The sequence below is a fragment of the Neodiprion lecontei genome, chromosome 7, assembly GCF_021901455.1.
Source record: "Neodiprion lecontei isolate iyNeoLeco1 chromosome 7, iyNeoLeco1.1, whole genome shotgun sequence".
In the NCBI taxonomy this organism is placed as follows: Eukaryota; Metazoa; Arthropoda; class Insecta; order Hymenoptera; family Diprionidae; genus Neodiprion; species Neodiprion lecontei.
In genome coordinates, this window is record NC_060266.1 from 384,025 (window position 1) to 403,492 (window position 19,468).

Below are 19,468 nucleotides of genomic sequence, written 5' to 3' on the forward strand. Positions count from 1 at the left end.
GTTGATCCTATGAAGTTTCAGCAGTCTTTCTTGCATTTATTAGGATACTATCAATGGTTATATGCTCACGAATCAAATCTTAAACAAAGCGACTTTGAAACAGAGTCAGATATTCCCCAAAAATTGTAAATAAGTAACGTTTAGCGCTATAATATTTTGCGGCAAAATTTGACGGGATTTTTAAAAACCCTGATTCATCCATCTACAACGGTTGCAAATGATCTCAAAGACCTTGTTTTTAGTGAAATGGAGAATATCAAAAACATGTTCTTTCCCTACGTTATGTTCACCAAAATTCATGTCATTCCAAAAAATGCAACCTTAACATATACTTTGAGACATCGATGTTATTTGATTCCATGTAGCTTCGAGATCGGATTCAATAGTCATGACACAGTTACGTTGAGCTCTTGATCCTGAGAATAAAGTTCATTATAATCCATTCAAATAGAGGACCCTCAAGGTATGAACGATAAAGAGAAATTAATTGAATGAGACGTAGTACTAATAATAGTAATAATAATAACAACAACAACAATAAAAACAACCACAACACCATGTGAAGATAATTATAACAAGTAATTGTCCTTAAGTATATGTATTTGTTTATTTTTGCGACGGATGTCATCAAACTTGAAAATTTAATAAAAATATTCACAATCATCATTCTTGCGCTTTCACTCGCATTTGTTTCATCCCGCATCTAATATATAACGGTCAACTCAGGCAAAATTTGCCCATCAATATTTAAACACGCACATGAGCCAAGTGTTATCAGCTTCAAAACCAACGTCGCTTAAAGTTCTTCAAGTCAATTATATTCACTGATGGCATATTACTGCGCGTATGTAGAGGATGGATAATAGATGTATCAGTTATATGTGCTTCTATTGACGAGCCTGCTTCCGTACGTTTGTAGACATGTATATGTACATTCAGTTAATAATAATCATTATTATCAATAACAACGATAATCGATTACTACGAATAACTCGTTTTACTATTTGAAGTCGACGTTAATGCCAGTATTGCCGTGTGACCATTGGGACTGTAATATCAAGAATTACCAACATTTCTTGAATGGTGTTCACATGAATTGAGAGATTCTGTGTAATCACAAAGAAGACAAGGTGACAGACAAGTGACAGCTTATGAATATCTCGACGCACAACATAATTTGAGATGTAGTCGAGCAATTATGGTAATTTATCTATTCCCTGGTATTAACGTTGAATGAAGTTTATTTCTCAACTCCTTGCCAATCCCTAAGCCCCAATATAGAGCATTCAAAATTTATTGTTGTAATCATCATCATCATCATCATCATCATCTTCACCATTATCACGACATCTAATCAAGAATGACGACCATGTCGTCGCCTCGTTGAGCCTTTTGAACAGGAGGTGCCGGATGGTGAGGAGGCGGCAGTCGACGCCACGGCTTGCGCGCCGCCCGTCTCAGTTCCACCGACGAAAGCGTTCTTCTAACTCTCCTGCAGAAAACACAAACAAAAAAGAATGTTACTAAAAACATACCTCTTATCAAATCATCAATAATCCCTGGTTCATTTTTCTACAACAGTGTTTTCCTGCCAAACATACTCTGGAACAAATGAACTGGCCTCGGTCGGTCAATAAACAACAAAAAATAGCAACCGTGTTTACTGAATGAATCAGGGATTAAAATTCAAATTGAGTATACCGACTTGGCCTGATCGGAGGCCCGGAAGTAGACATCGTCAGGGGCATCCATCCAAGAGATAACTTGTTTTCGTGCGTTGCTTCGAGAAATTGGTGGTTGACCTCCATGGAGATGAGTAGGTGGATGAGGTGCCGCTCTACCATTTAGTGGAGAAGGTAAAGGCATTGCCGCGGGAGTTGAGTGTTCCAAGGTACTCTTAGAATGCTGCAGCTGCTGTGAATGATGAGCTCTTTTCGCAGGTGGACCGCCAGAAAGACCAGCATTCAGAGCGATTCCTTAAATGAAATAATGATAATATTACGATTATTCCGATACAGCACAGAAGATTCGAAAATAACGTTTAGGCAGACCGTACATGGAACGTCTTTACGTGATGATAAGCAAGTTTGAAAAATTTTTACAACTCCCAAAAAATGCCGAGTACGGCGAATATAAGGAAGCGTCCCGTGGAAACGGACACATTTCAGAGGAACGAATGGAGAATTGGTGACCAGCTAGGCGGGTTTTAAACTACTCATCTTGCAGATGCGGGTCGCAATTTTGTATTTTTCTATCTAGTTACACTATTTTCATTAGGACCCATCGACAATATTTTAAATCTATTTCAGTTCTGTACTTCAATGATGAGAAATCGTTTTTTTCAAAACAAGGAAAAAAATGCAAATTGTACGAATATTTACATCAGTCATGGCAATAGAACTTGATTAGTCATTACCTTCGTCCCAGTCCACATCCGAGTAAAAGCCAACAAACAGAGAAATTTGACAGTATTTACATTGTTCTAAGAATTCTTGGTATTTTAAAATAATGGTGCTCACCATCGGACCCATTTATTTCATCAAACGGCGGTCGTGTGCGTTTAAGAATAGTCTGCTGCACCTGTAGCGACGGCTGGGGTTGAGGAGTCAAGGGTAGCCTGTCAGCCTCAGGTTTGTTGGGAACTCTCTCGTACAGAAGGCTGCCGTCTATGAAAACATATAGAAATAGAATTCAGCGAATGTGTGTTTAAGATGCGATGTAATCGAAAAAAGGATCATAATATTATAACAAATCGGCTCTTCGTACCAGGCGCCTTGGGAGGTCTTGGAAAGAAGACGCGATCCGGTTGTTTCCGTTGAGCAGGTGCTGTAAGGGTGAGCCAATCCCAATCGCCAGGTTGCCTTGGAGAGGGATGATCGCCGAGTCGCGTAGCAATGTCAGTTACGCGAGGACGTGGTCTGGGTCGCGTTGCTCTGGCAAGGATTCTTAGTTCCCCGGGAGTTTTAGTGGCCAATTGCGGCGAGGTGCATAAATGTCTGAGAGGTGTGGCATTGACCGGTTGATGGGGTGCACGAGCAGCGTGACGGGTACGCAATTGCGCAGCACAAAGCCTACGCGCCGCACGCGCTAGCGCGGAAGTGCGTAAATAAAAAGCGGATCGCGTCTTCATGACCGGACGCGGCGAACCACCCCCTGCACCTCCGCCACCACCTCCACCACCTCCGACGCCGACGCCAACGCCCGTCCCGCGCAGGTCGACGCCATGCGCGCTCGCGTAGTGTCGGCTCAGGTGGGCCTTCAATTTGAATTCTTTCCCGCAAGACGGTATACTGCATCGATGCGGCCTGTGGGCGCCTACGGTTCCTCTACCCTCTTCATCGGAACCAGCACCACCTGCTCCCGCACCGGCAGATCCTACTCGTTTCCTCTCAGAGTCCGCATCATCTATGCGCGACGGTACCTACGGACATATCGTATTTGTATCACGTCTTATAAAGTTTCGATGGAAAGTTGGACCAAGTGAAATTGCACAAACTACCTTGAGACCTCCGTACTTCTTCCAGTAAGTCCAGCAAGACTGACAGAGTCTGCACTGCATGTGGGACGGCCCCCAAGCGTACCACTGTCCGCTTTGCATGCCTTGGCAGCTTTCGCACGCTTTACTGCTACCAACACCAGGTACCAGCAGCGCCCCTACATCTCCGGGGACGTTGCCATTACTACTGCCATTGAGTATATTTGGCAATTTCCCATTGCTATTGTTGTTGTTGTTTCCTAACGGTATTACAGTGGTGGTCGAAGGTGCCGACCCAGTACCCGATGGTGGTTTATTATAGTTTGGTATATATACTTGTTTCAGCTTACTCTCAGCCTCTACCGCTTTGACACGTTTTTGCTGTACATAACGGTCCGTTGTCTTCCACATGTAGTAGTACTCGATTACATTTTTCAATGTTTTCCAGGGTAGCTAATATCGTAAAAGAGAACGTGTCGTCATTATTTTTACTTTAATAATTCAAATGTACTGAAAAATTTCAATGATAAGAGAGCACAGAGGAAGTAAAGGAAGAATTCCTCGTAAATATATAAGTATGCCATTAATAATACTGGTTAGTCAAACTTACAAAGTCCTGGCGAATGTCGGAAAAGTCTTTGCCGTACTTGTCAAGAGCCTCTTCGAAGAGGTTTGCCTCCGAGGCGCTCCATTCCTCCATTTCATCTCTGCATAATACAGGACCGGAACTGGGCACTAACGACGACATGGCTTTTGCAACGTCATAGTTGTGCCGATGCAGAGTGTCCATGGCATGAAACTGTGATAATAATGAAAATAATATTCAATTTAGTTTAGTTCAGGTTTCGTGTGTTGATAAGTTAAATATCACTCTGGACACTGCACTCCGTATATTACTCAACATTTGGTTACAAGACTGTACAGAATTTAATTATTGCTAGTGTATTAGATCACTGAGCTTACTCACAAGCGTAATATCTCTAGAAGCAGCAGCCGCAGACATGTGAAGAGAAGGTTGTTTGACGGAAGAAGAGCAATCTAGGGCACGAGCAAATGTGCCCACTGAGCGGCTGACGACAAGAAATTGATCTATTTGACGATCGGTCAGTGAATGGCGAGGAGTCCAAACCAATGTTTCTAGATCCTGGAGTCTTCGTGGGTCTGTTTCTCTTTCTACCGTTGTCAAAGGAGCGGAAGCGATTCCGTCAGCCTGGTAGCGGCTACCAACCCTGATTTCCCCTAAAGAAACAAACACGAACCCGGTAAAATTCAGAACAACTTCTCAACAATATACCTGCTATTCAAGATCCTACAAATTTTCTCTAAAGCCATTTGCAGTTTCGGCTAAAAGAAACAAAAGTGTATAAATAACGAAAACTCGACTTGCCTTTGCAAGTTGTTTATTTTAAAATATCAGCAGTGTGGGATTTTAAAACAATCAGTTAGTAAATGCTATTCATTACCTTTGTCAGCGAGTAAAGTTCTCTGCGCCGGATCAAAAACGAGGCAGTAGAAAAAGGAATCTTCTTTGTTTAGGTAACTTAGCAAAGACTCTGTCTCATTCAACAAAGTAACACAACATTTTCCCCTTATATGAGTTGCAGGCATCGTATCAACCTGGCGTGACAAAAACAACTCTCGGTGTTTCATCTGGTGTCGTTGCTTGACGCTAAGATCGCCTACTCCCCCACTTCCTACGGACCCTTCGTCCACACCTGTATTTTTAATTAATAAACGACAATAAATGAATGCTGGAGCAAAACATCAGTGCTCATCGTAATATACATAAATGAAATTGCGTAACAAGGGCTTATAATTCTTTCATCTTTCACTTCGCCGAATACGCGCTGGAAGATATCATTAGTTTCATTAGAAAAATAACGAAAAAAAAAGACTGTTTACTCACTGCCCGTATATGTCTAAAGCATTGCTTTTATCACAGAAAATGAAAAAAATATTTTTATATAATCAGAGATCGACAAAAATGTTCAAACGTGTAATCAAGCTATATTTAACTATCCATCATGTTCGCGAATGCGTGTATGACCTTAAATTAATTACCCTTTTTTTGAAGTTTGAAATATTGTTCTTCATCAAGTAGCAGCCTCAGATTACTAAAGAATCATCATGACACATGGTGGGATTTGTCACTATTTGTATGCAGGGAGTTACAGGCAGATATACAATAACAGTGATCTAGTACATTTTTATTATTAGTGAATAATGAAGTGATGAATCAAAGAATTCTTAAAAGCATTTCCCATTTGTGGAAATGAAGAAAATTAATAAAACCAATTGAAAAAACACCATACATACAAACTTGTAGGGCAAAAAAAAAAAAAAAATATATGTCCGGGATTTCATTACTCGTACATAGATGCAGAGAAACAGATTCAATGCTACAGCCATAACGCTTCAGAGAAGCAGCATTGATTAATATCCAACTATCGTGTCACTTCGCCCTTACAGTGATTTGTATCTAAACTATTGACCACCACCAAGATTACGAAGTATTTTAATCAATCCCACCCTTGAGTCAGTAGCCGTGGATCATCATTGGCTGCCACTACCGACGAACACCAAGGAAAACTTGGAAAAGAAATGTTTGATTGCCAAAAGAAAATTAACGAATCTAACGAGCTAGATCCACGTCTTTCAATAGCAGAGCAGACAAAGTAATCCTTTTTTTTACCAATAACTATGAAAATTATATCAATTCTCATCAAGATAAGATACAGCTCTCACATTTCCGTTATTGACGGCGATTACACAATTTACAGACATAATAGCAATTGTATTGAAATCTTCGAAATTCGGTCTTACCCGAGTGATAAAATAACGTACAGTATAACCAAAATTGCTTATTTCAACAATCTACAACTCGGAATGAAAGTCCTAGCTAGATAAATGCCCGTGTTGCACTTGTTCATTATTAATGTCGTACGTTATATTTTATGTTTGGCCAGTATTGAGTAGACAGTTTCAATTGAGCGGCGAACAATTCAGTTTGCTAACTGACTCACCGTGGGGCTCCTGGGCCTCTGAAAGCGGAGCCTTTAGCCAACCACCTTTACCTCCTGATTTTGCTGTCGATTTAGGGCCCATCCCAATGCTATCTCTACCAGTTAAATCCTTAGTCGAATCCGGATTCTCCAGTTTTTGAATCTGGGTGACAGCAGGGGAATCTGACCTTTGCTGCTCCACACTTGCCACTGGAATTTACATGAGAAATTCACTCCACCTTTATATTTCTGACCGTGCGTTTCCAGGACTTTTCAAAGTCATTAAAAACAATATCATTAACATCCAGGCAAACAAATACCTAAGAACATTACAACATATTTATGCTCAGATGTCGTCTAATCTTGATTTACATTTATCAGAATAATAATAATATTACTAAAACTTAATAAGAGGGAAAGAAAATATCAGCAGTCAAACCTTGGTCACACAAATAACATGATATTTTGGCAATGAAAAAAATTATAACTCTGCAGGAGCTGGAAGTGGATAATTTTACTCCTTCTGTGTATCACAATCAAACAGATATATGGTTGTAAACTATTGCGGACAGATAAACGCTCCGCCAAACCAAACCCAAATCCTATACCATTACATCAACGATTCATACACTCTGGGCTGGAAAAGACAGTATGAAAGTGGACAGTGGTGAGGACAGGGTATAGAAAAAAGAATTCCGAATAAGGTAAATACTACTCCCGATAGCTTTTCCATTGCCTCTTCAAATAGATCGATACAGTTAGCCCCATTTCTTCTACTACAACTCATCATGCATACTTTGCCAAAATTTTCAGCATCTCATTACTACCGCTAATTGATACCGGAAGAGTAGGACCAGCCTATTTTTTAAATATGTACAATGGCATCATATCAAAATACATAGATTATACTCATTTCTAGATACTTTTCAAATTAATGTATGGAATTGGTATAGAAACAAATGATGGATGATGCCTTGATGAAAAGGTAATTTTTATACAAATCGACTAAAGCAGTGCAAACTTACATTGATGTTTGTCCGCAAGCATAATTAAAGTTGATGGAAGGTCTCGGCGCCTGAAGAAACACATCACCTTTGCTTCAACATTTCCACTCGCCGTCTGAAACATTGATCCAATTCAATGTGAATAATTAAATTCACGCTTACTTCGATTGAGAATATTTATTGATAGAAACTGGTTTTTTGATGACCCAAGGTGGATTCTCTCCACACAGGCCTAAACATATTATTAGAATAAATTTGTCTTCTTAGTGAGTTTGGACACCAAGAAATTACTTTATGTTAACCACTTTATACTTATTACATATGTCTACAAATACCTTGTTCAATTCTTCTATCCTACGAATCTGATAGGGTGAGGTTGACGACGTCTCAAAATACACATAGTCTGAAAAATATCGAAAACAATATCATTATCTCAGTGCCTATCAATTTCACAAAACTAAAGCAAAACCACCGGTCAGTTTTGGTTGGTCGTTGATGTCAATATCATTTCGGCTGAATACATGTAATTTTTTGTTACATCGTGTACACGTTACTATTACTTCTATTAGTACTTTTTTTTTCCTAAGGAATGTACAATTTTCCCATAAATTGACCAACTAAGCATGGACAGGTGTCTGCGCAATAGTAAGACAATTTAAATTCCCTACGCCTGTTCGCACGATAAAGTAACTGCGCTTCAAACCCTGAACCATGATAATACAGGCATTTCTATGCATCATAATTCCAAGCCTCTTTTCATTATCACGTGAAAATAAATGTATCAAACAGTCAAAAATTTATAAAGATAGGTAAAGATATTCGAACCATAGTTTCTTTGCTCTTCAGACGAATTGAAATCTTGGCAGAAATTCTTTAAATGACATACTTTTCCTTCCAAACGCATACCAGAAATATGTAGTGACAGTGACCACTCAGGCTGAGGGAAGGAAGGCTATCGTACAGAGGTAGCGCAAGACACAGAGTCCCCACAACCACCAAATTTTCTCTGTATAAAATTAACATTAATTTCATCGAAGATTGTGACGCTAGAATCTTGATCTAATCATTGTTCAACAGTTTCGATTAGATTTTCATTACATTTTAATTGTATGCTATAATATAAATTTCATGCATACAGAGGCGTATACAGTAACAGTCCAGGGCGACACGTTGTATACAAGAAATTTTTTCATAACAGGAGCGGAGAGGATGGATAATGAATGTGCTCAACACGGATAACAGGAGTAAAAAAGAAGCAGAGATGACGGAAACATGAGTATTCGACGTGTCCGACGCGTCTTAAAATGCGGATGGCGGACGCTGCGCAAGAAACAAACGACCGGCGGCAAGGGGTCGCACGGATATTCATCAGAGAAGCGGCGAGTGTTGGACACTGTGCGTAGATACGTACGTATGCCGATGAGGAGGGGGATGGATGGAAGAAAGAAGGAAGGAAGGAAGGAAGGAAGGACGGAAGGAAGGAATGGGGGGAAGGACGGGGGAGCGGAGAGGGACGCGTACAGGCGCCATCGGTTCTGCCATTTGCAAACATTCATTTTTCGTAGGTGATTAAAGCTAGGGGGAGGATTGAAATGGTCGAAAGAGCGATTTGATGGAATAAAAGAATGCGTCATACCTCCAACCCGGTACATGTTTGCAGTCATGTTGCACGAGTCTTGAGAATCGATTTGCAACGCCCTTTGAAAATTTGTTTTAAAATCTTCGTAGTATTCGGCCGGCATCGGCGCTCTCCCTTGCAAACGCGCACAATCGCGCCACAACTAGGGGACTTTAGCCGACACTTGAGACGCACAGTCGTCGTTGCCGTTTTCGTCGTCGTCGTCGTTGTTGCCTGGTCGTTGTCGTCGCCCTGCTAGTCCTAGTCCTAGCTCCGTTCGTCACTTCATCGTAACTTTTTAACCCTCATATGTCCATCGGTTACGTCCGATTATTATCTATTTATCACTCATACGGCACAGAGAATTATATCGACCTGTGATCACCTGGTTCGACGCGCGCACAAATTTCACGTGCCCGTTAGAACCGCGAGCATCTTTGGCGGCGGCCCATTCCGTTCAACAGACCAACGCCATTTTCATTTTGGCGAGAAAGAGAGCCAAGCACACACTGTACAAACCCGCAACTCTGTGTCTCTCTCTTTTCCACTAGCCCAGCGCGGTAGCTCCTTCCCTTTTTAATACCGTTGAGTCTCTCTCTCCAAAACACACGCGCACACGTTACAGGTATTACATATGACACGTATGTCGATACACATGTATACATGCGTCCGTAAACGAACGTGAAATATCACCCCTCTCGTTTACTCGTCCGCCGAGTCGTCAGCAAGCTAGATTCGTGCTGGGCTCGGCTTGGTCAAGATTCCAGCTCGACAAACGATCCCGCAATCATATCGTTGACGAGTAATGTACTGCTTTCACTTCGACGTTACACGAGTGTCAGAATTCCGCAAGCTTTTGTCAACAAATCGCGCACGGAACGCCGCCCGGTGTGACACGGTACATCACAATACAGCACAACTTCACACCCTGGGTTATCATAGGCGAATGAAGTCATAGGTGCGGAAACTCAGTAGTTATTTAAACCGCTTAACATTGCGGGACACGGGACGCGGACCACGGAACACCACGGCACTGGTCAAATATCATTCTTTTCGTGTAAGTGGCGCTGCGATCGTCCATTTCCGGGTTTCAGGCATGAATGCATTACTTGCTCACCGGCAACCAAGACGTGTTGCAGATACCATGGAGACTAGAGACAGGAGCACGAACTGCTGTACTAAATGGAAAGTAAAATACGTCATTAAAAATTGGGCGCCGGGTGGCGCTGGAGGGCTCAAAAGGCTTCAGTCGAGTGCTCGTCTCTGGCATCGTCCCGGCCGCCGGCGTCGTCTAAATTCCATCTAAATTCTCGCCGCCGTATTGCTTGTATATACTTTATACCTAAGTCTCCATGGTTCCCCCCGTGTTTCCCCCCTCGTGGCTTTGTAAATTGTGCCTGGTCGGGGTCCGCTGCTCCCATTTCACACTCTGCTCGAACTGGAGCCGTTCGAGCCCACTAGCGCTGCCTCGTGACTATACAATTATATTCACTCAACTGAACCGCAGTTCGTGCTCCTGTCTCTAGTCTCCATGGTAGATACGAACGACCAATTACCAATTACCGACGGAGCCAGACCACGTGGATCCCTGAACAACAGATAAGATATTACTCGGGGTTAACTGTAAACAAATATTCTTCTTGTACAATTATCACGGACAATTAGCGCAAAAAATGAAACATCCGATAGAGGCGGTAATCGATAAAGTTTCTCTCAAACCGAATAAAATTCAACCGATTATTGGTAAGAAATAATCCCACCCGACAATACGACACATAGAAAAAGCAATGCTAACCTTACTCGGCACGTACCCATTGTCATACGTCGATTAGGCGATTTGGATGATACTTTTTATTCATATTTAGTCTACAAATTTGCCTTTCAGTTGATTTTCAAAACGGAGAACTAAAGGATGATGAGGCTGTCAATATGGAATGTGGATTGTACTGTGACAACAAAGTCAACAGACAACTACTCGCTCTTTCGAACGGGCAGGTGGTTTATAAAGGTTACCGACCTGATCCTGACGAAGCTCCGACCTATACCATGCTTGCCATTCACAATAGGAAAACTGGCAAAGTCCGTTTAGTCCAAGCTGAGAGATGGCAGGTAGCTCCCGTACTGGACAAAGAACCAAAGGGCGGCAAGGACGTAGATGACGACAAAATTGCTCTACTGAATAAACAGTTTGGTTCCAAAAGGGTTAAACGAAGAACGGAGCAGATAGAGAGAATGAAAATTAATGTCAACTCTGTTACGAAACAACTGGAGGAAACAGTTTCTAGTAAGATTGGCAAATTGATGCTCGAAACGATCTGTTTCACTTCGATAGTATCATTTTTTAATCAAATATTCAATCATTTTTCAACCTTTGCAGACATTAGTATCGAAAGGACAGATCTTTCACTACCGTCGTTGCACGACGAATCGGTAGCGAACACAAATTTACCTGAGTGCAACAGGAATGCTTCCGATGTTCAAGATGTATATAATATAAATGACATCGTTCCTCTGGCTAAACTGGAAACCTTGTATGATGCTGCCAAATCCGTCTTAAATCAAGAACAAGAAGGGTATTGCAATAATATCGCTGAAATATCAATTCAATGGAAAATCAAATTCAACATAATTTATGATAATACTTTCGCAATATGTACATGAGATGAATCGTTCCTTTCAGAAAATCTAAATTCTTTATGGAAACTTTAAAAGTGTTGAGGACGGACGATGGTTGTACAGTAAAAATTGCACTACTGCTTTACCTAGAAGCAGTTGCTGCTTGGCTCAATATGCCAATAAAAGATGCCAAGAAGAGGGGAATAATAATATGTAGCGAATCGAGTGATGTCAATGACTACGTTATACAAACTTATAGCATGCGTAGTGCTCAGGGCAGGTAAACATTCATTGCTATGTTATGAAAAATTTAAATCGAAATAATTATTTTCAGTGAGTAATAAAAGCAAGTTCTTGAAAATTATAAGTCATCATTGGTCTGTATTATGGAATTCGTTGCAGGCAACGGCCGAACAGCATGCGAGACAAAGGAATTATGCACTGCTTAATCCTCGGTCTTACAATATCAAACTTTACACTGGACTTGAATCTTTTCACAACGATTGTAAAAAACGGTGCTGGAATTAAGAAATTGGGGGAATTGGCGAGATTCGTAGGTGCAGTGCCGACAAAAGACAATAAGAACGTTGTAGTACTTAAACTACCATTGCCACCGCAGTTAGCGCTAGCTAAAAAAGGAAAAAAGAAGAAATAACCACTCTTCTATCGAAATGTGTATTCAAGCTCAATACTGTAACGAATCCATATTTTATTGCACAAGATGCCGGGATTATTCTAATAAATATATTAATAATATGTTGACCGCCTTCCTTATAATCCAACCATAATTATTTTCGCACCAGTTTCGTTATCATTCATGCATATGCGCATAACCCAGTCGGTAGCACACAAGCATGCATCTAACATGCGCAGTATAATGCGCGCAAAATCGACGTTGTCGATCCTTCGTGCAAATTTAGAGCCACGTGCTACCACCGTCGTGGCCATAGACTTTTAGTTGTGAATCATAACCATTCGTAGAACAGTTAAATTACAGATAAATGATTGGAATCAAGACAAAGGCTGGATTTTTATTCCGTAGATTTATAACCTCAAAAATCTCGAAATTCATAGAAGCTCAAAATGTACGTGGGGGAAGATACGCAAAATTTTGCACTGTTTCAGTGGATCAACCGCCTCGGAGGACAAGTGTTCCGCTCGGTAGAAGACGTGTGAAAGCGAGGGAAAAAATATTAGAATATTTCAGCGGGACAACGCTCCAGGAACACATCGACGATCTGCCAATAAATCTGATGAATTTGTCAAGCACAAATAGCGAGCATTTATACTTGTGTCACGATGGTGTGGCCTCGCAAGTTGTAAATTTGATACAAAACGATCTCATGACAGACTCTTCCAAAGTCATTGAAATGAACCCAGGGATGGGTTGTTTGACGAAGAAAATTATGGACGCTGGCATTCAGTTCCTAAAAGCATTGGAACCAAATGAAAAGTTTGAGCCATTTTTGATGGACTTGTCGAAAGAATATCCGGATAAATTAACAATTGACAAAACAGATTTTATGAGTTTTTGGAAACTAGTTCACCTCGACAAGTACGACGAGGTCAAAAGGGTGGCTCAGCTTCTTCCAGAGTTTTCACGTGTTCCATGGGGTGACAAGCCTGGTCTGAAAGTTGTCGGAACTGTTTCGGATACCAAATTTGTTAGTTTTGTAATGATGGATATAATTAGACAAAGCAAGATGTACTCCTACGGAAGACCGTGCCTTTATCTCTGTTTACCGCCACGCGTTTGGGAGGTTTGTTATATATCGGAAGTCTTTTTAATTGATTCTTAGAAATGAATGGAAGTGTCATAGTTGTGAGTTGGGGTTGGTCGGGCGTGATTTCAAAATTAACAGTTCACCGCGTAGTCTGAATTAAAATATATCGCCACACGCCTCTTCATAAATATTTCACTATTCGTTGCTCTCAGAAATTCACATGTGATGGATCAACCGGACTGGTCAGGTACACGAGTCTGCCCATATTATTTCAAACGATATTTGACTACAAACTACTTGGTCAAGTACCTAGAAAAGCATTTTTACCCTGGCAGTCGACTCCCATGCGATCTGACAAAGGGAAAAAGACCAGGACTGAGGAGTACATGTACGTCGTTAGGATCGAAGGGAAGAAAAATCTCTTCTCAGAAGTTATTGATGAAAGACTCTTACAGGCGTATTGGTTTTTTGTTCATCACAATATGTACGCACGAACAAGCAAAGTTATACAACAAATGGAGTGAGTTGTTTCACATCCAATAGCAGTTATTTCGAGACAAGCTACTCGTTTATCGTTACTACCTTAGCCCTTTCCTCGACAGAGCCTGGGAACCGGGTTGTGGACCTGCTTTAATCAAGCAAGGATTTAATGTTTTCACTCAATTTGGGGATTTGACATCGGAAGATATATTGAAAATCTTCAAGAAATTTTCTACCTGGCATAGCTTTGGATCTTCGTTCATACCTTGTATGGAGAATTCATCCCAGAAAATGGAGACGCTCTTCTTCTGAGTCAGAAATATGGTTCCTTTACATCCTGTACAAATAGGTATACATACATTAATCAGTTACCACTTACCTTTATCGTTGTTTGGATTATTACATACAGAATCCAATCGATGGAAGTTACCCAATATATTTTTATCGATACATGTACCCGTTGAGACAGCTGTTACTATATCCATTTGCTCAATGAAAAATAGAAATTCCTTGCAAAATTTCCGCGAAACACAGAAGAAATTCTTATCGCCAATATATTACTATAAGACGAACTTTGGTTTTTTCTATATAATTTTTGATACAAAGAAGTAACAATAATTTATAAGCAATGGATTGGTCAATTTTAATCCTAGCTCAAACTTGTCAGCAATCACGTAATTGCTAGCTGTGATGTTTCGGCATATGAATCTATTGCCACACACCGTCCGCAAATTACCATAATTCTAAAATGAAATTGAAATTATAATAGGACGGTAAAATGCGCATGAGTGTTACATGGTAGAGTAAAAAATTTTCCGAGAAGCTGATAAAGATTAATTAACGAACATTCCCAGTGCATTATATTCTGACTAATTATTTTGGTCCCTGTTTTTGTGCATCATACAACGGATTGCTTATCTTGTTTGTGCTATACCCAAAAGCATAATAATTATAATACATGATATGTTATTCTACCATGATCCCATTGCCTGATAATGACCACCAGTTCACAACCAGTTCGTATTTTTGTTATTTCCTTTTTCTCAGTACTAGTTAGCCTTGGAGCTCAAGAGACTCCGTGGTATAACGGTATATTACATTACTCTACAGAAAACCTCTCAGTGTAACAACCGCCGCAGTGCTAGCCTGCCACTAACCAGCAAAGCTTTTAAGCGACAAAGAATAATAAATATCAATAACAGAATCGAATCCTCAGTTGTTTCTTTGACCTGACTCGTTTATTCTTCAGTTTTACTTATGCTGATCATAAATATTCTGTAATTAAAACATACAGGTGTTCCTTGGGAAAAATCCAAATTTTCATTGAAGATTATTCTTTTTAAATATGGTGTGGTTAATATTGGGATTTTTAACGGTGATATTTACATTGGGAACATCAGGTCAAGATATCAAGTTCCCAGATGACGAGAACAGTGGAGATGTGTTGAGTGGTAACAATGCAACGGTAATAGAAAATTAGCAAGTCGTAATATTCATTATTATTTTATAAAAATAACAATTTTTTTTATTTCAATGTAGTGTTGGTTTGAAACAAAAAGTAGCAAAGGTACAAGATTAAAGTTTTTTGGACTTACCTCAATCTATGGCTTCTCGATATCTGTAAACTTGATTGAATGCACGAAATTCTATTCAAACCTACTGAAAATTGAGGATCAATAAGATACCAGATACGAGGAATCAAACTTGGAAGTGGCAGTCTTTTTTTTCTTGCCTAAAACGAAGATTGATTTTACAGACTTGATTACCAGAGCGATGCAAATTGAGTCAATAGTGCTCTTTGTAACAGCAGGTACAGTATACTAGTGAAGTGTGATGTATTGATCATTTCCAGGAGGTAACTGAGCGCGTTCCACTTGACATAGAAGATAGATGTCCTGAAAACATGCTTCTGTATCCAGGGGATGGCGCTCAGAGCGTCTGGGAGTGTGATTGTAAACCTGGCTATCTCTACTTTCCGCTCAACAATTCATGCCACCCTGCATACAGGCAGGGCCCTTGCCGGCCCGAAAATTACGCTGTTCTACCACAAGGAGAAGTAGTCCCAAAGTGTGAACGGAATCCCTGCAAGCAAGATGGCTTGGTTTCTTACAATAATACGTGTTACGAGTTGAGGAAAATAGGGGGGCCGTGTGCTCAAAACGAATATCTAATTGTCAACGACGCCACATTTCAGTTGGAATGTACATCGGCAAGTACTGATCCGTTTATGATCATAGATGCACCAGCGAAGCTGTGCCCCAATGGGAGTCGTAGAAATGCGCTTGGCATTTGCAGAAAAATGATTTAGGTCACTTACATTTTGTTAATCATCTGTCACATTTATTGCATTATTAAATACATTGTGAATATCAAATATCTACACAAAACTGATATTTTTTATGAATCGCCTGCTTTTTTCCCAGGTTTATTACGCTCCTTGCTTAATCTTGTTACGTTACTTTTCTGAACTCTTGACAAGCTGTTAATTGTATCTTTTATGACAGTAATATGTATTTGGGATTTCACGTAACCACTGATTAGCTCCAACAACAAGCTTCACGCTCTAGTATGGTGGTTAGTTTCTTCTTCTTTTTTTTTTTTTTTTTCTTACGCATTCCCTGACAACAATCATAAACATCGAACAAAACGAACTCTCAGCCTTATTTCTTACATGCAAGTTGGTTTACATGAGACAAAGTCTATAAGTTAACTGAATTATGTTCAATCATATCATAAGTTCTCAGTTTTTTTTATTTGATCAATCTACTATCCAGACCTATTTAAGGGTACCGCTTGTCACTGCCTTTATAGGATTCGCAAGTACAGACTGTGTATTTCATTGAATTTGATAGATAGACTGAAATAAACTAAATAAAATACAATGCCATACATTAAGAATTTGTCTGCTAATGTAATCTAATCCTTGAGACACGAAAATTTTCGTAATTATAACCGATATGTTCTGTTGATTTATTGTTCGATGAGTTATAACAAAAAGTAGCCCCATGTCAAAATGATGAGCTTGGTAATCATTTCGATAACAACCTTCGGCGTCAAGTACGTAAATAGACATCGGTGCTTTGGGGTGTCAAGAATCATGGATATACAACTGGCAAAGGTCACAAGCAATAACATCTAGTGAGATTAAAACAACCACACGAATAATATTGGGCGATACTTTATAGCCGACGATTGCCAAATCATGTTGCCTTTTCAGTCATATCTTTGTTCAGATATCTCCATACGCGGTGGAGGAATTCCATTCCACCTCTTTCAAGAATATAACATAATAAAATGAGCTTACTCTTTACATATTCAATGTAATCCTATTACACATTGACATTGCCACGAAACCCCTGTGACATAATTTACCTCCTCTGACAATTTGAGAGATTTTTCACTTTTAATTATACAGAATAGAGAAACGCATTCAATATCGAACGAAGTTTCTGTCTACGCCTTACTTGAAAGAAGGTCCATACTATTGCGCATACGCAGGGATCTCGGTACTTTTTTATATGTTGGGATAAATGATTCAATTATAGGTACATTTGACTATTAATAGATACCTATAATTCATAATTTCATCAATGGCATCCCAAACTATGAACCTTCACTTTATTTCAAACCTAACTGTGCATCGGTTGGGAAGACCTATCACCAGCTTGGATCAATCTCTGCCTCTCTCTGTACATGGATACTTTCATATTTTCCAACTGGTGATACCTCAACAGCTTTAAGACGGCAAATACCGAGAGGCCTACCCAAACGGACAGGCTGCTCCATGCCCCGAATTGGGCAGCACCCAATTCTATGTGGAACCCAGCAGTGTCGATTCCGTCAGCTTTGTCTATATCGTTACCTGCTGCAAGCTCGCACGACGGAAATCTCTTAGTCATACATTGACACCACGTCATGAATCCCAAAGTGATAATAACAGCGGCGATGAGAGTTAACGTCGTTAAAAGTACAGAGCAAACCACATCTACAAATGCTGAGAGAAAAGAGCTATCCTCCCCACGATACATCAGCATGGATAGGCGATATATCTGTACAGCGCACATTAAGAATAGAACCAGACCGACGAGTATCGTGTAGTTACAATAAGCCTGCGATGCCCAATTAGCCATAAACTGGCCGTCGTTCTCCTGCCATATGCCTGTAGAAAATAGAAGGCAGTGCCCGCTGCAAATAAAGACACATTATTCACCCACTTTGTAGATTTAGCGATCAGTAATAATTCCTACCAAAATACAATTAGTCTCAACACTTGGTTTGTGCCGGGGTATTAATTGCAACGTAGCTTCTCGCACGCCTACGAATCCTCTGGCACCTTATTCCATGTCTCAAAAGTGACGCTCGAGAATATCTACCTGCCGAACGCTGCTTATCCAAGATTATTGACCGCGGTTTCGATAAGTCTGGCCTTTGTTCTACCATCGTTAGAGTTTCCATTAATTACGATATTCTAATGTATGTTAGTCAGTATGACCAACAATGCGGGTATCCGTTGTCTAGCAGAAGCAAAAGGAGAGACGGGGGCGTGCGAATAGGCCCTGCCTTTTAGTTACTGCAATTTATATTTGCAATCGAAGGTAGAAACTGACGAGAGGCGAGCCAATGGGATTTAAACTTAATTATGAGGTATTTAATATCACGATAAATGCAAATTACCGAAATTCATTTTGATGAAGGCTCATGGGCACCATTATGCATAGAGACAAAATCAAGGCGACGACGTATCCAGCTATCTGGCTGAGCAGTAAAATATTCGTCAAAGCCATTTCTTCGTTATTCCAGGGCAGGTTGGGATAGGTTGACTACCATCCGCGAGATAATTCGACCTCCCCGCTATGATAATCACTGTAACTTTTTGACTTGACCTCAATACGTTTGGATTTTCTTAACCAACTCGATTGTCAGCCCGATGATGCGTGTTCCGACGGTCACCAATGATATTCGTTTGAATAGGTACAATAGGTATATGTTATTCTTCGATCCTTGCCTTGCCTATCGAAATTCTGTATACATACTGTTTACACCACTTGACAGTGACAAAAGTTTGGACGTTGCTATAGTCAAATCGAAACCACACACGGCCAACGGCACGCAAATACCAAACATGCATGATGCATGTAGGTATGTATGACATACAATACGTACAGTGTCGTATGATGCTTTGGAAATGTTGCATGCAGCGTATTACGCACAGATAGATGCATCATGCAAAGTATGAAACGCAGTGCAGTGATGTTGCATGTCACATGTATCGAAATGTCACAGTTATTGAGTAGGCTAAACGTATCGCGTCGCCTTTATTCGCTCCGTTAATTTGTCAGCTGTTTGCAACGTGACGCCTGTCGGACAATACAGCATACCGCGTGTATGTCAAATAATTCGTGAAATGCATATCCTACGTGTACGCAATTGCATGTATATACTATGTACCTACGCATGAATGCGGCCTCTACCTTCAGCGCGAATGACACGCTTGATATCCTCTACAAAATTCGTACTGCGCACTGTATACATATTTCACGCCTACGCAT

General features: G+C 40.3%; 4 protein-coding genes across 10 annotated transcripts; 2 read left to right on the forward strand and 2 right to left on the reverse strand.

Moving 5' to 3' along the window:
- Nucleotides 1-582: 582 nt before the first annotated feature.
- On the reverse strand, nucleotides 583-10,120 carry LOC107216899 (metastasis-associated protein MTA3). Of its 4 annotated transcripts, none has more exons than XM_046745163.1 (13): nucleotides 9,118-10,115; nucleotides 7,817-7,884; nucleotides 7,503-7,596; nucleotides 6,499-6,687; nucleotides 4,939-5,190; nucleotides 4,443-4,714; nucleotides 4,086-4,274; nucleotides 3,500-3,928; nucleotides 2,767-3,421; nucleotides 2,520-2,666; nucleotides 2,417-2,446; nucleotides 1,706-1,976; nucleotides 583-1,492 (listed from the first exon to the last, which is right to left on the reverse strand). In XM_046745163.1, the coding sequence occupies exons 1-13, from the start codon at nucleotides 9,221-9,223 to the stop codon at nucleotides 1,351-1,353; spliced, it is 2,844 nt and encodes a 947-aa protein (XP_046601119.1). In that variant the 5' UTR covers nucleotides 9,224-10,115; the 3' UTR covers nucleotides 583-1,350. The 4 variants fall into 4 exon arrangements, with proteins under 4 accessions (XP_046601119.1, XP_015509712.1, XP_046601121.1 ...); XM_046745164.1 differs by having other exon boundaries at nucleotides 1,355-1,492; nucleotides 1,702-1,976; nucleotides 9,118-10,120; XM_015654226.2 differs by lacking the exon at nucleotides 2,417-2,446 and having other exon boundaries at nucleotides 9,118-10,113.
- Nucleotides 10,121-10,401: 281 nt separating this feature from the next.
- On the forward strand, nucleotides 10,402-12,471 carry LOC107216873. The gene is made up of 5 exons (XM_015654191.2): nucleotides 10,402-10,842; nucleotides 10,985-11,383; nucleotides 11,477-11,672; nucleotides 11,780-11,995; nucleotides 12,118-12,471. Exons 1-5 carry the CDS (start codon nucleotides 10,773-10,775, stop codon nucleotides 12,368-12,370), a joined length of 1,134 nt encoding a protein of 377 aa, XP_015509677.1. The 5' UTR covers nucleotides 10,402-10,772; the 3' UTR covers nucleotides 12,371-12,471.
- Nucleotides 12,472-12,569: 98 nt separating this feature from the next.
- Nucleotides 12,570-15,908, forward strand: LOC107216880 (dimethyladenosine transferase 2, mitochondrial). Of its 3 annotated transcripts, none has more exons than XM_046745195.1 (4): nucleotides 12,570-13,475; nucleotides 13,652-13,959; nucleotides 14,042-14,268; nucleotides 15,772-15,908. In XM_046745195.1, the coding sequence occupies exons 1-3, from the start codon at nucleotides 12,717-12,719 to the stop codon at nucleotides 14,229-14,231; spliced, it is 1,257 nt and encodes a 418-aa protein (XP_046601151.1). In that variant the 5' UTR covers nucleotides 12,570-12,716; the 3' UTR covers nucleotides 14,232-14,268; nucleotides 15,772-15,908. The 3 variants fall into 3 exon arrangements, with proteins under 3 accessions (XP_046601151.1, XP_015509685.1, XP_046601150.1); XM_015654199.2 differs by lacking the exon at nucleotides 15,772-15,908 and adding an exon at nucleotides 14,967-15,128; XM_046745194.1 differs by lacking the exon at nucleotides 15,772-15,908 and adding an exon at nucleotides 15,030-15,128.
- A 497-nt stretch (nucleotides 15,909-16,405) lies between these two features.
- LOC107216877 (transmembrane protein 179) lies at nucleotides 16,406-19,466 on the reverse strand. 2 transcript variants are annotated; one of them, XM_046745201.1, is made up of 2 exons: nucleotides 19,372-19,466; nucleotides 16,406-18,104 (listed from the first exon to the last, which is right to left on the reverse strand). In XM_046745201.1, the coding sequence occupies exons 1-2, from the start codon at nucleotides 19,449-19,451 to the stop codon at nucleotides 17,549-17,551; spliced, it is 636 nt and encodes a 211-aa protein (XP_046601157.1). In that variant the 5' UTR covers nucleotides 19,452-19,466; the 3' UTR covers nucleotides 16,406-17,548. The 2 variants fall into 2 exon arrangements, with proteins under 2 accessions (XP_046601157.1, XP_015509683.1); XM_015654197.2 differs by lacking the exon at nucleotides 19,372-19,466 and adding an exon at nucleotides 18,594-19,090.
- Between the last annotated feature and the right edge of the window lie 2 nt (nucleotides 19,467-19,468).

Excerpts from the sequence above, each read along its gene's own strand:
- LOC107216899 (XM_046745163.1), bottom strand. The coding sequence starts at position 9,223 with ATGCCGGCCGAATACTACGAAGATTTTAAAACAAATTTTCAAAGGGCG. Across the intron at positions 7,597-7,816 it reads GGATAGAAGAATTGAACAAG|ACGGCGAGTGGAAATGTTGA; the intron begins GTATTTGTAGAC and ends TCAATGTTTCAG. Across the intron at positions 4,715-4,938 it reads AACTTTACTCGCTGACAAAG|GGGAAATCAGGGTTGGTAGC; the intron begins GTAATGAATAGC and ends TTGTTTCTTTAG.
- LOC107216877 (XM_015654197.2), bottom strand. The coding sequence starts at position 18,703 with ATGGCTTTGACGAATATTTTACTGCTCAGCCAGATAGCTGGATACGTC. Across the intron at positions 18,105-18,593 it reads CTTCATCAAAATGAATTTCG|CGGGCACTGCCTTCTATTTT; the intron begins GTAATTTGCATT and ends CTTTATTTGCAG.
- LOC107216880 (XM_046745195.1), top strand. The coding sequence starts at position 12,717 with ATGATTGGAATCAAGACAAAGGCTGGATTTTTATTCCGTAGATTTATA. Across the intron at positions 13,476-13,651 it reads TACCGCCACGCGTTTGGGAG|AAATTCACATGTGATGGATC; the intron begins GTTTGTTATATA and ends CGTTGCTCTCAG. Across the intron at positions 13,960-14,041 it reads AAAGTTATACAACAAATGGA|AGCCTGGGAACCGGGTTGTG; the intron begins GTGAGTTGTTTC and ends TTTCCTCGACAG.
- LOC107216873 (XM_015654191.2), top strand. The coding sequence starts at position 10,773 with ATGAAACATCCGATAGAGGCGGTAATCGATAAAGTTTCTCTCAAACCG. Across the intron at positions 10,843-10,984 it reads TAAAATTCAACCGATTATTG|TTGATTTTCAAAACGGAGAA; the intron begins GTAAGAAATAAT and ends TTTGCCTTTCAG. Across the intron at positions 11,673-11,779 it reads TTAAATCAAGAACAAGAAGG|AAAATCTAAATTCTTTATGG; the intron begins GTATTGCAATAA and ends CGTTCCTTTCAG.